This window comes from Protopterus annectens, chromosome 2.part0, assembly GCF_019279795.1.
Source record: "Protopterus annectens isolate FY-2018-M chromosome 2.part0, PAN1.0, whole genome shotgun sequence".
NCBI lineage: Eukaryota > Metazoa > Chordata > Ceratodontiformes > Protopteridae > Protopterus > Protopterus annectens.
Genome location: NC_056728.1, coordinates 1,123,087,972 through 1,123,113,914, shown reverse-complemented (window position 1 = coordinate 1,123,113,914; position 25,943 = coordinate 1,123,087,972). Strand labels below are relative to the sequence as shown.

Here is a 25,943-nt window from a genome sequence, read left to right as displayed (position 1 = left end):
GTTTAGTTCTTTTAGGTTATGGCAGTGGTGTGAGTGATAGGGTGTGCCAGAGGCAAATTTGGAGATCTTGTAATAACAAGACTGAAGTTTACCTCCATTCATCTTCCATATATAAAATGAATCACAGCTGAAACAACACACCATGTAAACCACATAATGGGCTTTACATATGAAAAAAACGGTATAGGGTACTTTTGCTTGGTTCTGGAATTAACAAAATGAGAACTTTACAAAATGTGATTACACTGATTGCAACTGTAACATTTGTATGTACCCCTCCTTACAACCACACGACTTTTATTGTCTTCTCTTTCAAAATACTGTTTGATAAAAAAAGGTTTGTTACCTACCACATCTAAAACTGCACCTCAAACCCCCTCACAGGCTTTTAAAAATTTCCAGTTATTCTGAATAGCTGCTCTTATAGCTGCATTATCCAAGGAGTGCACCACTGACATAGCTGAAGACCAGTCTTGTGTCTTGTCATGAGTTGTCCTATTTTCATAAGTTCAGCTTTGTTCTTGTTGGATAATGTTCTGCACTAATTTGGTAGGGTATCCCCTACATACAAATCTATCATGTAAAGCCTTTATAAAAGAGTGTCTATTTTGTGAACATCATTAGTCAACATTTTAAGCCTCACCAACTGTCCTTCATGATGTTATGCTTCATGTAGGTGGGATGCAAACTAGTGTAATGTAAGTATGCATTACTAAAAACATTCTTATAGAATATTGTAGTCTTAACTGTCCTTCTTACACATCCTTTTATACCTCCAAGTCCAAAAATTCAATTTTAGACTTTCGAAGTCTGAGAGAAAATGACAAAAAACAGTATTGGATTTTCATATTTTCAAGAAAAACTTCCAAGTTCACTGATTTGCCCTTTCCAAGTAAAAAACAAATCATCGATGAAATGAAAATAAGAGAAGACTTTCTCATAACCTTCTACGAATCAAAAATATTTGTTTCTCAATATGCCATAACTAAGTTCGCATAGTTGGGAGCCATATGTGCTCCCATGGCCACCCCTTTTTTTCTGATGATAATATTCATCCTCAAACATGAAATAATTACTTAAAACCTGATCAATGCATTCATTAAAAAAATTTACCTCACCTAATGTGTAATTATCATCCTTGCTCAACATAAAGCAACCCATTCCATTACCAACATAAGGAATACAGATGTATAAAGCTTGAACATCAACAGTCACCAAGAAGTCTTCCTTTCCAACAAATATATGTTTAATTTTCTACAGAAAATCAAACATCTCTGATAAAGGGAAAGTAAAGTTCTGTCCATGAATTTGGACACTTTTTCTAATTTAGATGCTGGTGCTGATACAGTGGGTATGTAAGGGGGCGTTAGTTCACGTTTGGACATAAAATGGTGATAAAAGACATTGTAATGAAGTGCGGGTTAATTTTCTTATCACCACTGAAGTCACTGCAGGGGATTTTTCAGAAACATCATATCAGCAGCCTCAATCTCAGCAGCTGCACCCGGAGGGCAAACGACAAAGGAAACATTGTCAGCTATACAGTTATCAGAAGGAGACTAAAGTGTTACAGAAAGGTTTCTCCTTCATTCCTTCTGCCTGTTCTCCTGTTGTGACCTTGTGCAAACTATCACTGATTTAAAAGGGTACACCAGAAAATTAAACTTGAAATTGTTGTTTAAGGATGATTGTAACACTAAGATAGGTGATTTTTGGTTCCTAGTGTGTGTAATCCACCTTTACATCCTATTATCAGAGCTTTTGAGGACTGTTGTGAAAGAGGAATAACAAAGGGGGAGCTATGGTCATTGTAAACAAAATGGACTATACTAATGGCATTTTTAAATTATTGGAGGATGCCAATTTTTTATACAAGGTGAACAAATACGTTGTCAACAAGGCTTACAGATATGTAGATTCTTGGCTGTATAATTATTTGGTTGAAAGAGTCATTTTAGAGAAAATGTACGAATTCTTTTACATCAACAAACCCAAGATTGGTGAATTATCTGTTATCCCCAAAATTCATAAGAGTGAAGTGAACACCCCTTATAGACCCATTGTATCTGCACCAGCATCTAAATTAGAAGAAGTGTCCAAATTCATGGACAGAGCTTTACTTTCGCTGGTTCAATGGACTCCTTCCTTTATCAGGGACTCTTTTGATTTTTTTGGAGAAAATTTAAAATCTATTTATTTGAAAGAAAAACTTCTTGGTGACTGTTGATGTTCAAGCTTTATACAGCTGTATTCCTCATGATGTTGGATTGGAATGGGTCACTTTTATGTTGAACAAGGCTGACAATTACACATTAGGTAAGCTAAATTTTTCGAATGAATGCATTGATTGAGTTTTAAGTAACAATTATTTCATGTTCAAGGGCAAATATCATCAGAAGAAAGGGTAGCCATGAGAGCACCCATGGCCCCCAGCTATGCAAACTTAGTTATGGCGTATTGGAAACAAATATTTTTAGATTTATAGAAGGTTACGAGAAAGTCTTCTCTTATTTTTGTTTTATTAATTTTTTTTTATTTGGAAAGGGCAAATAAGTGAACTAGAAGTTTTTCTTGAAAATATGAGCTCCAATACTGTTTTTTTTTGCCATTTTCTCATAGATTTCACGAGTCTAAGATTAAATTATTGGACTTGGAGGTATACAAGGATGTGCAAGAAGGACTGTTAAAGACTATGATATGCTATAAAAATGTTTCCAATTACTCCATTATGCATCCCACCTACATGAAGCACAGCATCATTAAAGGGCAGTTGGTGAGGCTTAAAAGGTTGACTAATGATTTTGACAAAATTGACATACTTATAGAGGCCTTACATGATAGATTTGTATGTAGGGTACCCTACCAAATTAGTGCAGAACATTAGCCAGCAAAAAAGTCAAACATATGAAAATATGACAAGTCATGACATGAAACAACGTTGGTCTTCAGCTATGTCAGTTATGCACTCATTTGGTAGTGCATCTATAAAAGCAGCTATTCATAATAATTGGAGAATTTTAGAAGCATGTGAGAAGGTTTTAGATGTGGTAGGTAACAAACCTTTTTTCATTAATAAAAAAGGTAAGAACATCAAACAGTATTTTAAAAGAGAAGACAATAAAAATCAGGTGTTTGTAAGGAGGGGTACCTACAAATGTTACAGTTGCACTCAGTGCAAACACATTTTGGAAAGTTCTCATTTTGTTCATCACAGAACCAAGCAAGAGTACCCTATAACAATTTTTTCATGTGTAAAGCCCATTATATGGTTTACATGACATGTTATTTCACCAGTGATTCATTTTACATAGAGAAGACTACTACAACATTAAAAAAGAGAATTTATGAACACCAATATGCCATTTCCATCAGGATCAGAGATAATGCCCTAAAAAAACATTCTATGGAGTGTTGTCAGTTCAACAAGTTTGTTTTCAGTGTTATAGATTTTGTTTCTTTGGACATAGAATTGGAATACAGGGAACACAGATGGCAAATTTTATTTCATGCTTATAGTACACCAGGATTAAATAGTAATGTTAATTATAAAGTGTTTTTTTTTACAAAAATCAGTATAGGAACAAGAGTAAATAATGTTATATTTTTATTTTTTGGATTGTTCACAGGTTTAGAATATTTTTTCATGTATTTTTATGGTTCTTTTATTCAAGTTTAATACTGTATAGTTATTATTGTTCATTAAGGTTTGTCTTAATTGTACCATGTGACATGACATTTTGATTGGAGGGTATTTAAAAGTTCAGTTGCAGAGGATTTTCTATGTCTTAATGAAGGCAATAGTTGCCGAAAATGCTTAACATTTTATTGTGTGTTCTGCAGTAAACGTGTTATATATTTCTTCTCAGTGGTGGTTTCTTCAGAATAAGTGGAAAAGTAACAGTTTTGAGATGGAAGTAAAGGACAGACAGCGTGATTAGAGGGAAAGAGTGGAGCTAAGTAAATTTTGGGTGTAATAGATAAAGAATGATCCAAAGTAATGAAACTTCATCCACAGGAACCAAGCAATACGGTCCACAACGTAATATACAAAATGAATGAAACGCGGACTAAACAAAAAAGTCCAAAATTTATTAGCAAGAGTTAGCGCTTTCACCTTTCGGCTTCATCAGACATGAATAAATAAATGACACAATCTTTATAAATACTCTGTCTCCACATCTCATTGGTTTAACAAACAACGACGTCACTGAGATAATAAAATTTAAGAATATTGAAAGTGAGAGCATAATGACATCTCAAAAAACTGACTTAATCAGCTTAAACCAATGCATAATGCATTGATAACATATATGCATAAATAAATCAAAATATATGTTCATGAGGAAGATTCATGAAATAAAAACATAAAATGAAAATAAAAATAAAAACAACAGTAAAACCTGCAACATCTCTAATTTTAAAACAATGAAATATGCGCATAATAAATATGCGCATAATAAATGTATATGGGGGAGAGACACCAAAAACACAAATACTAATAGGTGGTTCAGGCAGACACTATGACCCTTCTCTTTCGTAGAACAGGTTTAAGAGAAGCTTTATCATATATATCAATAGATAAAGAGTTGTAGAAGAAAAGAAAGAGACATAATGAGTTTAACCAGGTGAACTGGAACAAGAGCTGTGCCAGGAATTAAATAGGTAGTACTGTAGTTTGATTATGAAGTAGATTGGGGAGTATATTGGCTTAATAGTACTAGGGAAAGAGTTCCACAATTTAAATACTTATGTGAAATATAAGGAGTCACCAGAGGTATCGTATGACTTTTTGACCTGAAGTAGATTTGTTTGATGAGCAAAGGGAACTTATAAGAGTGTACCATTGTAGAAGTGGAGTGAGGCAGGGGCATTTGACAGGAAAGAAGAGTGTTTTGTGTGCCATTTTTGCTGTGTATAGCTGGTGGAGTTTTATTTTTTTATTTACTTTTTATGAATTCAAGCCAGTTTAGTTTTTTGAGTGCTATACAGTGATGAGTTGAGTTGGGCAATTTATTAGTTAATTTGGCAGCTTTTGTTGTAGCACTGTTTATAGTTTTCAACTTTCTCAAGTTAATGTTTGTAAGGATAGGTGAGACATAGAGTAAGCTTGAAAAGAGGTAATATGTAACATTTGCTCTGTGTGGTTGTGCTGTAAGAAAGTTAAAAGGTCATTAACGGAGGCCTAACTTACAGTGAGTGTTTCTCACCAAGTATTGAATATGTTTGCCAAATTTAAGATGATTATCTAAGATGACCACTAGTAGTTTGGTTTGTGAGACTGTTTCTAGCTGTACATTTAGAGAGGAGAAGATAGTAACGTTGGAGTTTTTATTTGTGTAGGATATAGGAATAAAGAGCATTGATTTAGTGCCTATGTTGTTTAGACATGTTTGCAAGTGAAACAGATACATTCCTGTAGAGGTGAATGATTCTTGAGGGACTGATTTTAATGAGGTCAGGGAGGATAATGATTAGATTAGAGTAGCATCGTCTGCATATAGAATTAATGCTGCATCAACTGAGGCAGACACAACATTATTACAGATTAAAAATAAAGGCCCAAGAATGGAACCTCAGGGCACACCAGTAGGTACTGGTAATTCTGTATGAAAGGCTGAGTGCCATTTGTCTACTTGTGAGTACTGCTGAGGTAGATCGTGAAACAGGTAAGTGAAGTAGTTGAGAAATCTAGTAAGTGAAGAGTATGTAGCCATTTTTAGATGGGAGACAGTATCTTTGGACAGATCAAGGAAGATTGTAGGTATGACTATGTTTCTGTTTCTCTGTAAGTAAATCGTACTAAGGAAGGACAGTATGGTTGTGGTGGTGGGGCTGTGATTTTGGTGAAAGCCACTCTGGATGTATGCGATGAGATTTCTAGACTGCAAGTATTGAAGAACCTGATTATAGACACATATTTCAAGTATTTTTGACAGAGGTAAGATAATAGCAATGAAACAGAAATTTGACATTTCTGTGGAAGTGCCAGCTTTATGAAATGGAAGATTAAAGGATTGTTTTCAAAGTGTGGGGACAGTGGCTTCAGATTCAGAACATTGGATGAACTAGCTTTAGATACTGAACTGGCAGAGATTTCGGGGGACAGCATGGTTGGTTTTACCTTTCTAAGTAGTTGTTCAATAGTTTTGGTAGATACTGGGTGTAAAACATAAGATAAAGGATTTGATGAAGTCTGAGATGAGAAAGGACGAGTTTAACTTGCATGTTATTGTGTGAGTACAGCTATTGTGTCTATGAAATGAGAGTTTAATGTATTTGCTATTTCATTGTTGGAGAGATTGGGAAAGGTATTGGGTTAAGAACATTTTTCTGATTTTTAAAAGGTTTTTTATGTAAGACCCGAAAGAACTTTGGGTTAGAGCTATGCACATCTTGGCGAGGTCTAGTATTTCCTTTTGTCAGCTAAGATAGGTTTTTTAGACAGGTTGTGTTGTCTGTAACAATGATATGAGGATTGTGTTTTTTGTGTGTGTCATGTTGTCTGAGGTTTATCTCTCTCTGCTGTATTAGCTGTTCTGTTTTTGATTTTAGATGAGGTGCAGGGTTAGATTTAGTCCAAATTGTTTAAAAATGGGGCAATGAATTATGAATATTAAGAAAAGTAGAGTTGAATTGGCTACAGCTGGACCCAGTGGGAGATATTTGAGTCAGGACCAATTAAATTGTGTTAGGGAATGTATAAGGGAGTTAGGGTTAAAGTTCTTTTAATTTCTAACTTGATGACGATTCATAGATTCGTGTATGTTACTCCACTGATGGATTGCAAATGTTGGGTGATGGTCGCTTAATGTGTATAGGAGAGTACCTGAAGTGCTTATTTTGTCTGGTGTGTTTGTGAGTTGAGGCATATTATGAAATCTAGTAGGACTTTTAATTAGCTGAGTGAAGGCAGATAAGTTGAGTCTAGTAGCAGGGGAGTTATCAGTGGGATCCCAGTCATTATTATAATCACCTAGTAAAAAGGGTTTGGGGGAATACTGGAAGTGAGCCAGGTGAGAGCATCTTCAATTATGGAAGTGTTTGAGAGAATATATAGAGAAACTAAGCACAGGGATTTATTCTGGCTAACTTTAAGTGATTGACTAAGACTTCTGCATTAGAGAAAGAGGGTACCTTGTGTGGATATGGGGTAACAGGTAGGTTGAATGTACTAGTGCTACATCACCATCTTTTTCCCTTGTGCAGTCACAACAAATGATGTTGTAACGGAAGGGGTTTATTGTCTTTAATTTGTGGTTTTAGCCAGGTTCCAGTGTCAGCTACAATGTGAGGAGAGTGTGAGGATACCCAAGCATGGAATTCTGTGGTTATATTGCATATGCTACTGATGTTGATATCTCAGAAGGAAAGTGTTGTATTTGAGGAGTGGGTATTAGTGGTTGAGGGGTTACTGATTGGTGTTGTGTGGGAAGCATCCTCTATATAGTATATAGCAGGACTGCAGTGGATGTCTTCAGAAATCTGAAGTAAATTTGTTGCAATGATTTGAATGTAAGGATTGACTGACGAAGAATATATGGCCATATAAATTATGAATAGTTTGCAGATTAATCTGTATTGCTTTGGTAATCAAGCGTGTAGTTTGCCAAGTAATGGTAGGTGAATAAGATTTTTAAGATGAACAGAGCAGAGACTGAATAATTTGGAAGCAATAGAAGAAAAATCCTCTGTTTGAGAGTTGATGTGGTAGTCTGTGTAGAATGGAGGAGACTGAGATAGAAATCTTGCATACAAACAAGATTCAGCAGGAGCATACACACTACTACCACACATAATATCCATCACACACATAGATCAACTTATGCTGAGCCACTAAAAATTAATCTTCCCAAACCTCAAAGACCTCCTAAGCCTGTAAATGGTAACACATATCCTTATAAATCTGTAAAGCAGTCACCTAAAGCAACACCGAACACCACACATACTGCTACACCTGGTGGAGACTGAAGATCAAAGCCCATAAAGAAAGCCAACACATTAGCCAGGACTCTCATCATGGGGAACCCCATTGTATGAAACACACATGCACCACTCACCACACTGAACAAGGAAAAGATAACAATTAGTTGCTTATCTGGAGTGAGGATTCAGCAAGTTACACATGCACTCAAGTCACTGCACCACAGATACCAGTATAATTCTGTCATAGCCCATGTGGGCTTCAGTGACCTGACAAGTACCTCAATAGAATATATGAAGAGAGACAATATGGATCTCTCTGAATATGTGTCACAGACAGGTGTATGCCTAGCACTGAACAGTATTCTACCTTCACCAAGAGTGATGCCACAGTATGGACAAAAGATGACTGATTTCAGCATTTGGCTTTCTGGTGTCTTGCCAGGGAAATTCAGTATTTGTCAGCCTGGGAGGACACGGTCAACAAACCTCGTTGTTTGCAAAGGCTGGGCTGCACCTGTCCCTCCTAGGCTGGTCTGCACCTGTCCCTCCTAGGCTGGTCTGCACCTGTCCCTCCTAGGCTGGTCTGCACCTGTCCCTCCTAGGCTGGTCTGCACCTGTCCCGCCTAGGCTGGTCTGCACCTGTCCCTCCTAGGCTGGTCTGCACCTGTCCCTCCTAGGCTGGTCTGCACCTGTCCCTCCTAGGCTGGTCTGCACCTGTCCCTCCTAGGCTGGTCTGCACCTGTCCCTCCTAGGCTGGTCTGCACCTGTCCCGCCTAGGCTGGTCTGCACCTGTCCCTCCTAGGCTGGTCTGCACCTGTCCCGCCTAGGCTGGTCTGCACCTGTCCCTCCTAGGCTGGTCTGCACCTGTCCCTCCTAGGCTGGTCTGCACCTGTCCCTCCTAGGCTGGTCTGCACCTGTCCCTCCTAGGCTGGTCTGCACCTGTCCCGCCTAGGCTGGTCTGCACCTGTCCCTCCTAGGCTGGTCTGCACCTGTCCCTCCTAGGCTGGTCTGCACCTGTCCCTCCTAGGCTGGTCTGCACCTGTCCCTCCTAGGCTGGTCTGCACCTGTCCCGCCTAGGCTGGTCTGCACCTGTCCCTCCTAGGCTGGTCTGCACCTGTCCCGCCTAGGCTGGTCTGCACCTGTCCCTCCTAGGCTGGTCTGCACCTGTCCCTCCTAGGCTGGTCTGCACCTGTCCCTCCTAGGCTGGTCTGCACCTGTCCCTCCTAGGCTGGTCTGCACCTGTCCCTCCTAGGCTGGGCTGCACCTGTCCCTCCTAGGCTGGTCTGCACCTGTCCCTCCTAGGCTGGTCTGCACCTGTCCCTCCTAGGCTGGTCTGCACCTGTCCCTCCTAGGCTTCTGAATATTGGCTAAAACTTTATCCACCCCATAGAGCCTTTTTTCAGGCAATGCCAAAATGATAAACCTACTGACATGGCAAATAAAACCCAAAGAAACTTAAAGGTATTACTGTTCAGTGCTAGAAATCTAAACAGCTGGAAGTACTCCAACAATGCAAGGCTTCAGTGCCTTCCACACATTTAGACAATTAGCTGTACGACAGGGACAAAATGTGGAGGAGACTTGATTTATATTGACAACAAGGTTGGTTAAAGAGCATGATGACCTGCAGTTCATCCACATACAAATCACCATAGACAAAGTCGCATACCATATCCTAGCAAATTATTGGTCATCCTGTATGTCCCAAGAACCCCATAGATTATACCTAGACCAACTGGTGACACTCAACATTACACTAAATACCCTATTTATGGGAGACTTTAACTACCCCTGTATAGACTAGGAAACATACACTGCCTGTAAGCCACAGGCACAATGATTTCCCAACTTTATTAACACAAATACCCTTGCCCATACGGTCCCCATAACCATCAGTGGTTCACACATACTGGACCTGGTACTCACCAATATGAGAGAAAGATGCACACCCCCAGTGTTACATTCTGACTAGTTAAGTTGGACCACAAAGCTTTCTTCTTCAAAATAAAATTCAACTCTGTAACCCCTGAAAATCCTGTAACAGTTTGGAACTATTCCAAAGCAAACTACATTTTATTAAGTGCTTGTTGGTCAAAATTCAGTTTGTTTGTTTGTGTCTTTCAGCTTTTCCCGGTTAGGGGTCACCACAGTGGACCTAATGTCTGCTAATGACTGGTAGTTGATTTTTACGTGCTGAGTTACCAGCCCTGACACACAACCTTCAACGAAGGTACGCACATTCACACATGTCTCCACGCAGAAAGACGCTTTAGCTGAGAATCGAACCGGACAGTCTCTTACTGTGAGGCGACAATGCTACAGCAGCACCACCACCGCAGTAATCTGAAGCTCACAGCAGCCTGAGTGGAGTTGTCACAGAGACCTTGTACAACCATGAAAATGGCTGCATAGAGGCTACAATACCTACCAGAAGTAAGCCCAAAAGCAAATTCTAAAAAAAAATCTATAATGGTGGAATCCTAACTTTGTCAGGTTATGCAACAAAAGGAAGAAAAAGTAATGTCTAAAATCAGGAAGTGCAACTCGTATACTGATAACAGTTCTTTCATTAAGCCAAAAAGGAAACAAAAGAGGACTAAATAAGTCCAGCAAAGCCAGTTACATGTTGAAGATAACCTTTTTTCGGGTAAAGGTAACCAGAAAGTCTTCTGCAGCCATGTCTGTAACCTCTCAGCAGTGTGCTAAACTAGTGGTCTATGGAACCACCTTCACTGAGCACAGCAACATAGCTTATTTGCACTTTGGCTGACATATTCAGCTCAAACGTAAACCATTACTCCATCTACTTCCCCTCATGAAACACCTGGTAGCATAATCCCCCACCCCCACCCCCAACTATTAACAAGGTGCAGGTCCTAGTGGTGTTCACTAAAGCCAAACACACAGCCTTAAAGGAAAACTCCACCCTCTCATACAGTTTAACTCAATTGTTAGGTTTCTTTTCTCCCTACAATATGGTTCCAGCATTGTGTATGTTCCAGAAACCTGCTTGTAGTTTTTAAAACTTTTATTTCCTTGCATTGGAGTCAAAGGAAGGGAAATCCCACCTACCTTTTTTTTTAAACTCAGCTTCTCACATACTTTGCAGAGAAAGTCATCTCCACTTACATGACATATCGTATACACAGTTAAATCCTGTCAGGTACTGCTATCAATCCTAGATGGGTAATTAATCCTAACACAGCAGATGATATAAAAAAGGCAGAAAAATGTGTAATTGTTTCCACTGTTTTTATTGCAGAGGGGAGGAGAACTTAACACTCTCCTTTCATAGCAAAACAAAGCAATTAGATCAGTCAGGGGTTTAAAGGAAATTGTCAACTCTTCTGACAAATTTACATAAGCAGCAACACAGTATTGAAATTCTAAGCTTTAAATGTTATTTATAATTGTTTGTGTTAAGATAACTTGAGTAGTAGCAAAGATTTCTGTGACATTTAGAGAAAAGTCAGTAAATATTTTTTCTTGTAAAGTATAAATGCATTTACCATTTTCAAGCCCCCCCCACACACACACACACGCCAGAACTGCAGAAAGAGAGTCAGGTGGCAACCCTATCAACTAGGTGCACAGATAATGTTCATAAAAAAAGGTCTTTTATGCTTTGTGTGACATCCTTCCAGAGGGGGATGCATATCTGGTACATGCATGCCCTTGCATTAAGAACACTAAGAAAAACTAATCAGAAGTACTTAACTGTGTTTAATCCCGCACGCACACACACACACACACACACACACACACACACACACACACACACACACACACACTCACTCTTTGGTACACATGTACTTTATATACATACACATATACAAAAACACATACACACACACACACACCCTATATATATAGGTTCATAGGTTTATACTAGGCTATCTGCCCCAAGGCATTTATAAGCCTAGCCCGAATTTTTGTGGCTTATACCACCCCTTATATGAAAAAATACTGTACCCATTAGTTTGTTGTGCCTCTGTCCAGCAGTGACACAGAGATGATTCCCGGGGTAAACCTACGATCTCCCATCCACAGGTCAAGATTTCTCTTGAACAGAGCCAGCGAGGTGCTCTGCCTCACATGGACCGGGACTCTATTCCACAGCATAGGGAGTCTCTGAGTGATAAATCTATCCCTCCAGCATGTCCTATTTATATCCGTGCTAAGGTTTAAGTCGCTTGCTCTAGTGGTTTTGGTGGATTTGGATTTTTGAGGTGGAGCATGTCCATTAATTCCGGGTTGGACATGGCCTTGTATGTCAGGCACATGTCACCTCTGAGCAGACGGTATGCGACTGAATAGAGCTGGAGTTTCTTCAATCTGGCAGCATATGACAGATTTTGGAGTCCCTTTATCCTTTTGGTGAGAAACTTTTGGGGTCTCTCCAATTGCTGCAGATGTCGGGCGAGATACATCCCGAATGGGGCATTGTACTCAATCATTGGTCTGATAAGTGAAGAGTACAGGGGAACAATGACCTCACTAGATCTGGATGTGAATCCCTTCCTGATCAGGTGGGCAATGTAGAAGGTCTTTCTAACCACTTTAGCAACGTGAGTGTCAAAAGAAAGGCCACTGTCAACCTGGGTCCCCAGGTCCCTGATAACCTCTTCTGTGCTTAGTGGATTGCCACCTATATGGTAGCTTGGGGTTACCTTGTTTTTCCCGAAGGGTATGACTATACATTTTTGGCGTTTAACTTCAGGCCATGGCTCTGGCACCAGCTATCTGTTTCCGTGAGTCCCTTCTGAAGGATATCCGTGTCCGATGCACTTTCCACTATGGCGCTCAGTTTGCAGTCGTCTGCAAACTTTGTCAGCCAAAGTCCTCCCATGTTGGCCTGTACTTCTGAGAAGTAGATGCCGAACAATAGGGGGCCAAGGACCGAGCCCTGTGGGGCACCACTTGTGACCGGCTTGGAGTCTGACACAGCGCCAGCAACTCTAACCCTGTGGGTTCTGTCCTTAAGCCAGTTTGCAGCCCATCTTGTGACATATGGGTTTACATTTAAGCTGGTAAGTTTTTCTACAATACCCGAGTGGGGTATTGTGTCGAAAGCCTTTGCAAGGTCAAGGTAGGCTGTATGGACTGCCTTCCCTCATCAATGGCCTTGGTGACTGTTTCAAGAAGTCGACCAAGTTCAAAAGGCATGATCTTCCCTTGACAAAGCCAAACTGGGTCGGGTCCAATGTCTGCAAGTCCCCTATATCTTTGTTTATGAGCTCCATTATGATCCTCTCCATAGCTTTGCAGACTAGACTTGTTAAGCTTATGGGGCGGTAATTACCAGGGTCCGTAGAGGCACCGCCTTTGTGGAGTGGGACCACAGTTGCCGTCACGCCACTCCTTGGGCACGTATCCTGTGGTAAGGCTGAGATTAAACAGCTGCCTTATGTGCGGGTTTAATTCCTCATTTAGCTCGTGTAGCACACAGCCGGGGACACCATCCGGTCCCATTGATGCTGTGTTTTTAGCTTTAGAGAGAGCAGCTTTCACCTGCGCATTTGAGATGTCTGGGAGGCTACACTCCGCTGGGATAGTTATCTCTCCTTTAGGGGAGGGGGGTGAAGTTTGCGCTGAACCTGTCTGCCAGTATGTTGGCAATGTCTGTGGGTTCAGTGATTTTTGTATCATTTTGGACTAATTTTGAGCATATCTGGGAGTTTCCACCCAGGTTCCTAACATAGCTGAAAAAGGCCTTATGATTGTCCTTTGAATCCATGGCAATTTTTCTCTCAAAATTGGCCTTAGTTGATTTTATGAGTGCTTGTATTTTTTTACTAATAATGATCAGGGGTGACTTCCCTTTTATGGATTTTGTTCTATCATGTAATAGCTTTCTCCTCTTATTGTAAAGTTTGTTAATGGCTGGGGTCCACCAGACTGGACGTTTGCCCTTTGTGGAAAGAGTCTTGGTTTTATTTGGGATTGCCTGATCCATGCAGTCCTGGAGGTGTTCATAGAAGGCATTTGTAAGGGCTTCCACAGCTTGGGTTGTGGTTTCCACTGTCTCAGGGGCCTTGAAGGATACCACACCAGTCTTGAGTAGTGTGAAGTTTGCTTTAGAGAAGTTCTTCACTGTGGTCTTTTTGTTTGGGGTGGGGGCGGGATGTGGATTTCCAGTGAGATTAGTTTATGATCAGATCTCACCAATGAGGGATATACTTCCGGTGTGGAGCATTTTGTCCCCATATTTGTGATAATGAGATCTAGTATATTTTCTCCTCTCATGGGAACAGTGACTAGCTGTTCCATGGCATTTGAATTTATGAACTCCAGGAACCATTGGGCTAGAAAGTTAGGGCTTGAGTAATGTTCCCAGTCTATATTCGGGTAGTTGAAGTCACCCAATATGATGGTGTTTGGAGATACATTTATACCCTCCAGTGTCTTCAGGAAGGCTGTGTGGGGTTCCTGAGTTTGAGAGGGTGGCCTGTAGCATGCTACAATTTGTAGAGCAGTTTTGCCTATGGTTAGTTGCACCTGGATGGTTTCCAAGCTTCGTGCATTGCCACCAACCTGGAGGTGTGGGTATCCTTTATGAATATGGATACACCCTCCTTTTGTGGTGTGGTCCGGGTTTTGGGGCCGGAACGCATGATATGAGGTAAAACCTAATAGTGCCGGGGTGCTCTCAGGAGCCTTGAACCAGGTTTCAGTTCCAGCACAGACATCGATGTTCTCCATACTGAGAAGGGCCTCGAGTGCGTGCATTTTGAGATTTAGACTTCTGGCATTGAGCAGCATTACCCTCAGTTTCTTTCCATTTTTGTTTTCTAGGGTGGTAGGTTTAGAATTTGAGCCTTGCCTAAAAAAGGCACTATGGGGGTGGCAAGAGCCTTAGCCAATATCCGGAATCCCAGGGGTGACAGGTGCAAGCCGTCCCTTGCGAAGCAGCGTGGCTTGTCAAGCATGTCATCCCAGGCAGACAGACACTGGATCCCCTTTGAATGACACCAGGCATTAAGCCAATTGTTAAAGCTGATCATCTTGTCTCTATATTGTGGCATCATTCTTGGTGAAGGAAGGATACTGCTCAGGGTTAGGGTCATACCTGCCTGGGCTACATAATCGGAGAGCTCCTCTATGTCTCTTTTCATGTAGTCCAGGGAGGTACGTCTCAGGTCGTTCACACCAGCATGGACAATGACTGTGTCATATTTGTACTTGCCGTGGAGTGACCCGAGTGCTTGTGTTATGTGGCGGATTCTAGCGCCCGATAGGCAGCTTACTGTGACCCTCTCCTTGTTCAGCCTGGTGAGTGGGACGTCAGTGTGTCTGACTATGGAGTCACCTATGACAAGTATGTTTGGTGTTGTATTTGGCCTTAAGGGCTGTGACTGCTTTGCACACTACTTTTGTGGTTTATGTGTTGCTTGTGGGGTGTCTTGAGGTAGCAGTTGTCTGGCTGTCTGCTTTGGAGGCCTCTGCTGTTTAGGTAAATTTTTACTCAGAGCCTCCGAGTATGTCTTTGTGTGTTTATGTGTTTGATTCAGTGGTGTGGTAGCATTATGTGAGGCTGGTTTTGTGGTGTGTGTAGTTGCCTTCTCCTCCTGTCTGGTCTTGCCAGTCCTGAGTTGAGAGAGCTCAGCCTCCAGTTTGGCTAAATAGCTGCATCTCTCACAAGTATTTGTGTTATGTGGGAGGAGGAGCAGGTTGTCTGTGTACATGAGGCAGTTATAACATTGCCTCAAGATTCCCAGATTCACCAGCTGGACCGGAGAGGAGATTGACAACTGACCTTTGGACATGCTAGAATAATATTGGGAATTCCTTAATAATTGAAAACAAGGACCAGTGGGGAGTGAGGGTGTAGTGCTTTTAATTTTTAGTGCTGACATATAATTGCTTTAGTGAGCAAGTGCCAGGTAACTTGAGTGCAATGTGTTACAAGTAACTAAATGCAAAAACGACAAACAGTAACTTTCTTTCAAGTGAAACAAGGAAATAAGTACAGTAAGCAATGCAGATATCACTAGTGATCCACAGAAGCGCTGAGAAGCCGCGTATTAGGTGGAATTAGCTTCCAGGGAAATAACAAGCAAACAAACAACAAGCATATAAACAAAGCTAGATTCAGCAGGCCTGGATCTAGTCTATGCTAGAGCAAACAAGGTGTACCAATTTCAGTAAGTTACAGTTCAAATATTCAGGCACTATAAACCTTTAACCAGAAATTCCCAGCTCAGAAGGACATATATATATATATATATATATATATATATATATATATATATATATATATATATATGTGTGTGTGTGTGTGTGTGTGTGTGTGTGTGTATGTGTGCATACAATGCATTATTTATAATAAACAACATAATATAGTTAAGCATTATTAATGTATACATTCTAGTAAATGTTGCTCAATGATTTACTTGGTCACTGTCACACATTGGCTATGTGTTCCATATCAATCTTGGTCAATGTCTTTCTGTCAGTATTTTTTTATTTGTATTGATAAGTGCATTTAATAATTGTTATTATCTTTGCCAGTGTAGCTTATGTTGTGGCTGAAAAGGGTCCTGGGACCAGTTCCCTTTCCTGGTTACCAAAGTATAAATAAATATGAAGTAGAAAAAAAGGAGAGGGAACATGACATAAATAATTGAGGAACTAGTAAAGCACATTTTAAGTCTGCATTATTCATGAGAGAGAAAAATCCTCCCACTGAAGGCATCAGGAAGTAGCAGACAGAATATGTTGAACCCACTGACATTGCCAATATTCTGGCAGATAGGTTCAGTGCAAATTTCTCCCCCCCCCCAAAAGGAGAAATAACTATCCCAGCAGAGTGTAGCCTCCCTAACATCTCAGATGCCCAGGTGAGAGCCACCCTCTCTAAAGCTAAAAACACAGCATCAATGGGACTGGACGGTGTCCCGGGCTGTGTGCTACATGAACTCAAGAGGAACTAAACCCAAACATAAGGCTGCTGTTTAAGCTTAGCCTTACTACAGGATACATACCCAAAGAGTGGCGTACGGCAACAGTGGTCCCACTTCACAAAGGCGGTGCTTCTACGGACCCTGGAAATTACCGCCCCATAAGCTTGATGAGCCTGGTCTGCAAAGCTATGGAGAGGATCATTATGGAACTCATAAACAAAGACTTTGGGGACCTACAGACATTGGATCCCACCCAACTTGGCTTTGTCAAGGGCAGATCCTGCCTTTTGAACTTGGTCGACTTTTTTGAAACCGTCACTAAGGCCATTGATGAAGGTAAGGCAGTTCACACAGCCTACCTTGACCTTGCAAAAGCCTTTGACACAATACCACACTCGGGCATCATAGACAAACTCACCAGCTTAAATGTAAACCCATATGTCACAAGATGGGTTGCAAACTGGCTCAAGGACAGAACCCACAGGGTCAGAGTTGCTGAAGCTTTGTCAGACTCTAAGCCAGTCACAAGCGGTGTCCCACAGGGCTCAGTCCTGGGACCCCTCTTGTTTGGCATTTATTTTTCCGAGGTACAGGCAAACATAGGAGGATTATGGCTGACAAAGTTCGCAGATGACTGCAAACTGGGCGCCATAATTGATACTCCAGCGGACACAAACATCCTTCAGAGAGGACTCATAGAAACGGATAATTGGTGCCAGAGCCATGGCCTTAAGCTTAACGCCAAAAAATGTATAGTCATACCCTTTGGGAAAAACAAGGTACCCACAAATTACCACATATGTGGTAATCCATTAATCTGGAAGAGGTAATCAGGGACCTAGGGACGCAGGTTGACAGTAACCTCTCATTTGACACTCACATTGCCAAAGTGGTTAGGAAGACCTTCTATATTGCCCACCTTATCATGAAGGGTTTCGCATCTAGATCAAGAGAGGTCATTGTGCCCCTGTACTCATCTCTTATTAGGCCAATGATTGAGTACAATGCCCCATTTGGGATGTATCTTACCCGACACCTGTAGCAGTTGGAAAGACCCCAAAAGTTCCTCACCAGGAGGATAAAGGGTCTTAAACATATGTCATATGCTGCCTGACTGAAAAAACTCCAGCTCTATTCAGTTGCATACCGCCTACTCAGAGGTGACCTGTGCCTAACGTACAAGGCCATGTCCAATCCGGAATTAATGGACATGCTCCACCTCAAAAAATCCAAATCCATCAGAGCCACGAGAGCAAGAGACTTAAACCTCAACACAGAAATAAATAGGACGTGCTGGAGGGACAGATTCATAACCCAGAAGCTCCCTACACTCTGGAACAGAATCCCAATCCATGTTAGGCAGAGCCCCTCACTAACTCTATTCAAGAGAAGTCTTGACGAGTGGATGGGAGATCATAGGTTTACCCCGGAGGTCATCTCTGTGTCACTACTAGACAGAGGCACAGTAAACTAAACCCTAAATGGGCGTAGTATTCTCATCCTAAGGGGTGGTGAAAGCCACACACACTCTGGCTAGGCTTATAAATGCCCTAGGGCAGATAGCCTAGTACGAACCTATGAACCTATGAACCTACTTATCACTTGTAAATGTAAAGCAAGGATTATTTACTGCAGTGAGAGTTTTCACACCTCAGCATGAGAGTATGGGGGAGGGTTTATCAAGTTTGTTAGGACTACAAAAGACTTCTCTTGCATAAATCATTTTTTTATCTGTTTTCTTTTGCTGCAAGTAGCCAACAGCTATTTATAGCATAGAACAAGCTCTGGCAGACAGATAAATGAGGCTCAGTCAGGTAAACAGAGAAGCAACTCTTTTACAGAAGGTGTGTTTAGATGACAGTGCTTTACAGTCCTGCCATTATATTTTAATAGCATGAGAAAACTGCACCACTTCCTTATGTCTGGCATGAGTTATATAAAGAGGACTTGAAATGTATTCTGGGAAGAAGGAAGGAAGCAAGAAAATAAGATCACGTTACCAAGGCAGGCCCTTCCACCATTTTGAGAGAAACACATTAAAATTGTAAAAGAAGCACTTGGAGTGATTTTGAGGCATTAAAATAGCTCACAATGAAAGATACAATGAAAAAATATGCTTTTTGAGTTCTAAGGTGGAGTTTTCCTTTATGGGCCCTGACAATATACTGCAATGCCTTCTAAATTTCTTGAAGCATTACCTTTCAGGACCACTTGAGTCATTTTTCAACTGTATCCTCAAAACAGACTGTGTACTACAAAAATGGAGGACTATAATGGTTATCTCACTTCTCAAGGATGGGCCAACAACTAACCCCGGAAACTACAGACCTATTTGTCTGTCTAGTCTAATACGCAAAGCCGTGGAACAAATTATCATCAAAATGATCAACAGAGACATAGACGACCTTCAAACACTAGACCCAACCTAGTTTGGATTTGTCTAGGGAGGGTCATGCCTACTAAACCTGGTGGACTTCTTTGCAAAGTTCACCAGGGCAATGGATGAGGGGAAAATGGTGCATACCACCTATCTGGACCTGGCTAAGGTGTTCAATACAATACCCCATTAAGGTTTAGTTGACATACTCACTGAACTGGGCATAAAACACTACATAACTCACTGTATGGCCAGCTGGCGCACAGACATGACCCAGAAAGTCAGGATTGGTGAGACCAGCTCTATTAAGAGGGTGGTCACCAAAGTGGTACATCAGGGCTCCATGTTGGGACAGCTCCTATTTGCCAGCTGCTTCTCAAAGGTAAAGGCTAATGTCAAGGCTCATTGGCTGACTAAGTTTGCAGATGACTGCAAATTAGGAGCAATCATAGATTCCTCCAATGACACAAGCATCTTAAAAGAAGATCTTTCACAGACAAATAACTGGTGCTATAGTCAAGGATTAAAACTCAATGTCAGGAAATGCGTTATAGTGCTTTTTGTGAAAACATACACCCTAATTTGGTATGTCAGGGATGTGGAAAAATATGTAGACAGCAATCTGACCTTTGACAAACGTGGCCAGTTTGTAAGAAAGTCATTCTATTTCACTCAGCTTATAGGTAAGGGCATGGCATCCAGGTACATTTAAGTCATAGTGTCACTTTAGTCTGCACTTATCAAATCTGTGATTGAGTTTAATTGATGAATCTTTTGTGCATCCAAAAAATGAACAGCATCAGAACTACTAGATCTAAGGATTTAAATTTTGCTTGCAACATAAATAGGACATGTTGACAAGACAGATGTTTGTCTCAGAGGATCCCTATGCTCTGGAACTGACTCCCCATTCATGAGAAGCAGAGTCCATCCCTATCCCTATTTAAGCATAACCTTGACCAATGGATGAGAATTGGAAATTCACTCTAGCTCTGACACTCATGCCTCTGATAGACAGAGGCTGACAGTAACTATGCCCAAACTAACATAACCTACCCCCACACATACTTCCTAACATATCCCCTCCTAATAAATGCCCATGATACATAGGGACACAATTGGTTTGGGTTGTGCAGCTAGGCGTATAAAGCTCCTGGTAGTCATTAGCCTAGTATATACCTATGAACGTATGAGTTGTTTGGTATGAGGCAATGTATGGCACTTAAAGGAGAAGGAGAAAAAGCAGTGAATTGAAAAGCATTGTTGAAAATGGAAGACAGAGAGAAAGAAAACAATGGAATGAGTGTTATTTTTTAGATGGTACATACTAGAAAATTTCTCCAGTCTTGCCAAGTAATCATTTCATCCTATTTCATATTTTCAGGCGTATTTATTGCATATCTTTGCATTGTCATTAAAAAAATCAAACTTTTCTCACTGGGACTTTTGTATGGTATTTTATACAGACATTAAATGTGACTAGTTTGAAGGAAATAGATAATAGCTAAATAAATTGTACTACTGTTAGAGAAGGGTACATTAATCTGAATGTAGATGAATCATCTAGCTGTACTTGCCAAATGACTGCTGGGATGCCATTACAATGTTAATTTTTGTTATTACGCTCCATCCTAGCCAACCATCAGTCTCCTAGTAATTAAACGTCCACTCAATCCTTACTGTAGTAGTCATTTAGCTATAATGATGGTGAAATATTGCTGCCAGAAGGCCATAATACTGATGAGCTTGATGCTTTTTGTACCTCAGCTCCTTTCCCGTAATGGCTGATGATGTCCCTCAGAAGTGGCATCTGCAGTGCTATATCCATCTGCATAAGTTGTAATCACCAACCCCTTTATCTGCCCATTTTTACATGTAGTCAGGAGGTAGTCAAATGAACATTAATTAATGTAGCCAAATCACCTAGAGCCTGTGTTTACAATGAGTGTTTCCACGTGAAACAATCCCCAGCTACAGTGCATCGCACTGCTTGATACACCAAAGCATCTATTGTCAGCTGTGTCTTCCTGCTGTTGTGGCACTTCATTTCCATCAGGTGTCAGCAGCACAGGGCTTGAGGCACCTCCCTCCCTACCATAGGATAGGTGAACTGACCTTAGCTGCTGACTGTCATTGCCAGGAAAACTCCTCTAATACCAGGATTTACTACTTCAACCCGGATTATCAGGACTATGGTCATGGCTCCAGCCATCTTCTCCACAGAGCTAATTTCATTAGATCGTTATATCATGTTTTGTGTTTAATGAGCTCACATTCACTGTATTGTGCAGTTTGTTTTGAACCTCTAAAGTTTTGTCATGAAAAGTCTCTTGCACATCACTTAATTTTTTGTATTCTAGTGCAGGAAAGTCTGATGTTGCTCTTCTTTTCCTTCCCTTTCCTTTCCTTCCCTTTCCTTTCCTTCCCTTTCTTTTCATTTCCTTTCCTTCCCCTTCCTTTCCTTCCCTTCCCTTTCCTTCCCTTTCTTTTCCTTTCCTTTCCTTCCCCTTCCTTTCCTTTCCATTCCTTCTCTTTCCTTTCCTTCCCTTTCCCTTTCCTTCCCTTTCCTTCCCTTTCCCTTTCTTTTCCTTTCCTTTCCTTCCCTTTCCTTTCCTTCCCTTCCCTTTCCTTCCCTTTCCATTCCTTCTCTTCCCTTTCCTTTCCTTCCCATTCCTTTCATTTCCTTTCCTTCCCCTTCCTTTCCTTCCCTTTCCATTCCTTCTCTTTCCTTTCCTTTCCTTCCCATTCCTTTCATTTCCTTTCCTTCACCTCCCCTTCCTTTTCTTTCCTATCCTTTATGGATCTCAAGGGATTTGTGTTTAATTTCTTAGATCAATGCTTATACGATTCTGATTTTAAGTTAATAAAAAAACTGTCTTAATTTTTTCAGTAGGAGCTTTCCATAAATGAGGTTCTAAACATGGTATGTTGTTCCAGGGAGCACAATATATGTAGAGAGATAATAGTAACTTTTCCTTCTACTTTTGCGGAAGCATGCACCCCAGGCTTTCTGCTTGCTTCATGTAGCTCCTATACCTTGTGTTACAGTCTGCAAGCATAATGTAAATCATCATTATTTACTGTTCAACACACACAGTGCATTATAATCCCAAACTTCACTTATTTTTATTTATTTTTGTTTTGTTTTTTATTTATTTATTTTTGGATTTTTATACCAAGGTTTAGTAATGAGAATTTGCATATTTTCCAGGAGCAGCTTACCGACGGACAAAATAAACGCGTTCACAAACAGAACAATAATGAAAAATCAGAGGAAGAGTCTAGCAGAGAAGGCCACTGTCATCTCACTAATGGAGTTCCATCTGATCAAAAAACTGTAACTTGCAGGGATAGTTATGTTGTACCAGCTAAAAGAATTCGAACGTGATGGTGGTAAATGGTAGTATATAAGACAGGAGTCAGTATTTATATAACAAGTTGCCTCTAGGGTTATGCATACATTCTTGTTATGGAAGTAATGCAACACCTATATGAAACAAGTATTCTGACACATTTTATGCATCTGGTTATCTGTGCATGTTTTAAAACTTATTGTGTGAAAATAATATTAATAATGTCTAAGACATGTACATGATTTAAAAGCAATCATGCATCCAATAGCCAAACAAAATCCGTTAATAGTGTGAGAGTAATTTTACTTATATTGTCTAAGGCATGCACACGATTTAAAAACAATCATGCATCCAATAGCCAAAGAAAATCCGTTAACAGATAAAGCAACCAAGTGTTTTAGAATGGCTAGTCTAGTTTTTAATTCACTTCCATGTTTTAATGGTTGAATTTGTAATATATACACTAAAAACCTGAAAGATGTACATAATTTTAAAAAATATAAAATAAGTTGCACAGTTGCCAACATAATTTAGAGGGTAACATTATGTTTACATGTTTTCCAATAAACTAAACAATGTTGTCTTTAATATTGTCTATGTTAAACATATTTTGCAGTTTTGGGGTAAACGTTAATGGCATTAACAAAGTACAGCAGGTGTAAAGACTTGCTAGTTTATTGCACAAGAGGTTGTGAACAAGTTGTCTCCCATGACATTTGCCTTCGTTTGCACATGTTTTAATAAATGTGGTAATGGACTTTGTGTCAGTTTTTTTAATTTGAATCATTGAGCTCTCTTTGAACTGTCATTTCAAAAGCTGGAACATGTAAATAGAACATACTAGCAGCTTCTGTAAGAGCACATGATGGAAAACTTCAGAAAAAGATTCACGTTGGAAGATTTTTTTGTTATGGTTATACATGTGAAATGGAGGCATAAGGCACCTGTGTGGTGGCAGCAAACTGATGCCAGAGCCTGGTAAGCAAGAACCCAGTATGACTATATACAGATGGGAAAAAATCACTCGGCAGCACCAGCATGGGCAGCAACTTCTCACAACTATTACAGCGTTGTGTCATGTGTGAGTCTGGATGTTTTATTAAGCTATAGGTTCATAGGTATGTACTAGGCTGATGACCACAAGGGCCTTTTTAAGCTTAGCCATGCAAATTTCTGACAAGTTCTTATACCCTTGCTAAATGTAAGAGGGGGATTAGGAGATGAAACATTTATAAGCAGGAGCCTGAGAGATGAACCATTTACATAGGTGCCAAACCTGGGATGAATTTCCTGTTCCCCATCCAATTGCCCAAGTTACACTTGAATTTGGTTAGTGGGGAACTCTGCTTCACATTGACAGGGAGCCTGTTCCAGAGAAAGGGTAGTCTCTGGGATACATACCTGTCTGTCCAGCAGGTCTTATTAATATCACAGGCAAGGTTTAAGTCTTTAGAATAGGTAATTCTGGTGCTCTTTGTTTTATGGATATACAGGAGGACCATCAGGGTGGGTCTGACAATGCCTTCTATGCCAGGCATAGGTCTCCCCTCAACAGTCCGCAGGAGACTGAATACAGGGATATGGACATGAGGTGGTCTACATATGACACATTACTTATAACCTGTATTCTTTTAGTGAGGATCTTCTGTGGGTGTTCTGACTGTTGGATTTGCATGGTTAGGTACATACCAAAGGGGGCATTGTACTCAATGATAGGTCTGATGAATGCCAAATACAGTGAAACAATGACCTCCTTAGACCTAGATACCATACCTTTGTTTATAAGTTACACAACATAGAATGATTTCCTCACTACTGTAGACCCGTGATGGTCAAAGGCTAGATTACTGTCTGTGTGTGCCCCCAAGTCCATGATAGCTGGGTCAACTGTTAGGGGTGTGTTGTCAATATGATAGTTATCAGTGGTGGATGACTTCCCAAAGGACGCTATTATGCATTTCTTGGCATATAGTTTTAGTCTGTGGCTCTGACACCAGTTATTTGTCTGTGTCAGTCCTTCTTAGAGAACATTTGTGTCAGTGGGGGATTCTGTAACTGCTCCTAATTTGCAATCATCTGCAAATTTAGTCAGACAGAGGTCACAGTCATTGGCCTTGACTTCAGCAAAGTAAATGCCAAAAAGGAGCATTCCCAGAACCGATCCCTGAGGCATTCTTCTTGTAAAAGGCCTCCTTGTAGAGGTAGACTCCCCAATTCTAACTTCATGGGTTCTGTCTGTGAGCCAGCTTGCTATCCATCTGGTGACATAAGGGTTTATACCCAACCTCTTGAGTTTATCAACAATGCACTAATGGGGAACTGTGTTATATGCCTTGGCCAGATCAAGGTAGATAGTGTGAACAGTTTTAGCCTCATCCATTGCTTTAGTGACCTTCTCAAAGAAGACCACCAGGCTGAGTAGGCATGACCTGCCCTTGATGAAACCAGCATGATTGTTAGTGGTTATATGTTGGCATATCTGGGTATATGTGCGGGTTGTGTGGGTATGTGTGTGTATATATATATATATATATATATATATATATATATATATATATATATATATATATATATATATATATATATATATATATATATATATATATAGATACACACACACACACACACACACACACACACACAACCTGGGAAAAACATTGCTTGCGTTGCCTTTACAAAGCAAGAGGAGAAACACAAAGCAGGCAGGCAAATTAGAGGCACTTTATGAAAACCAATCAGGATGAAGTGCATCTTGGAGTATAGAAGAGCTAATTCCTATGGCCGAAGGCTTGTTCCAGATTCCTGATGTCTGGCTTGAGAGAGGGTATCAAAAAGAAGTCTCCACGGCTACACATGAAGGATAAATGCAATCTAAATGGATATTAATGTACATAACTACCAGAAAAAGAAACAAGAAATTTGACTAAAGGTGGGACTTCACCCAAGGCACAATCAGCTAAATTTCACAAATGGACATTCATTATAGACAGACAGGTAAAGTCAGACTTGACTGATGTAATTCATATTTTAAAAAGGGTGGATAGAAGCTCATGTAAATAATGCAGGCACAGTTATAAAAATCTTGACTGTAAATGAATTTACAGGGGATGTTTCTAGTAACTTAAAAAAGGGTTTTCCAGAATGACATAAGCCTTCTGAATGTCTAGTTGTTTTAGCAGAAATGTTGCTGTTAAATGAAACTACAAACCTCATGAGACACCTGCATGCACCAAGGGGTTATAATAAATCTTTGCTTAAGTATGTTTCTTTGAAGACAAAAGATACCACCCATGTTGGTTTGTTTTAAATGTTCTTAAACAGGACACATGGGAAAATACTCTACAGTCACTAAAAACAGTACTGTGCCCGTAAAAACTATTAGTGTTA

The 25,943-nt window shown here is 40.4% G+C and overlaps 1 protein-coding gene across 1 annotated transcript in view; it reads left to right on the top strand.

Moving 5' to 3' along the window:
* Positions 1-23,318, top strand: part of ETNPPL (ethanolamine-phosphate phospho-lyase) — a 276,355-nt gene extending 253,037 nt beyond the window's left edge. The window contains exon 13 of the mRNA XM_044061317.1: positions 22,415-23,318. Within this exon, the coding sequence (XP_043917252.1) occupies positions 22,415-22,591 (177 nt within the window). The 3' untranslated portion in view covers positions 22,592-23,318. The remainder of the gene's footprint in view (positions 1-22,414) is intronic.
* Positions 23,319-25,943: the final 2,625 nt, after the last annotated feature.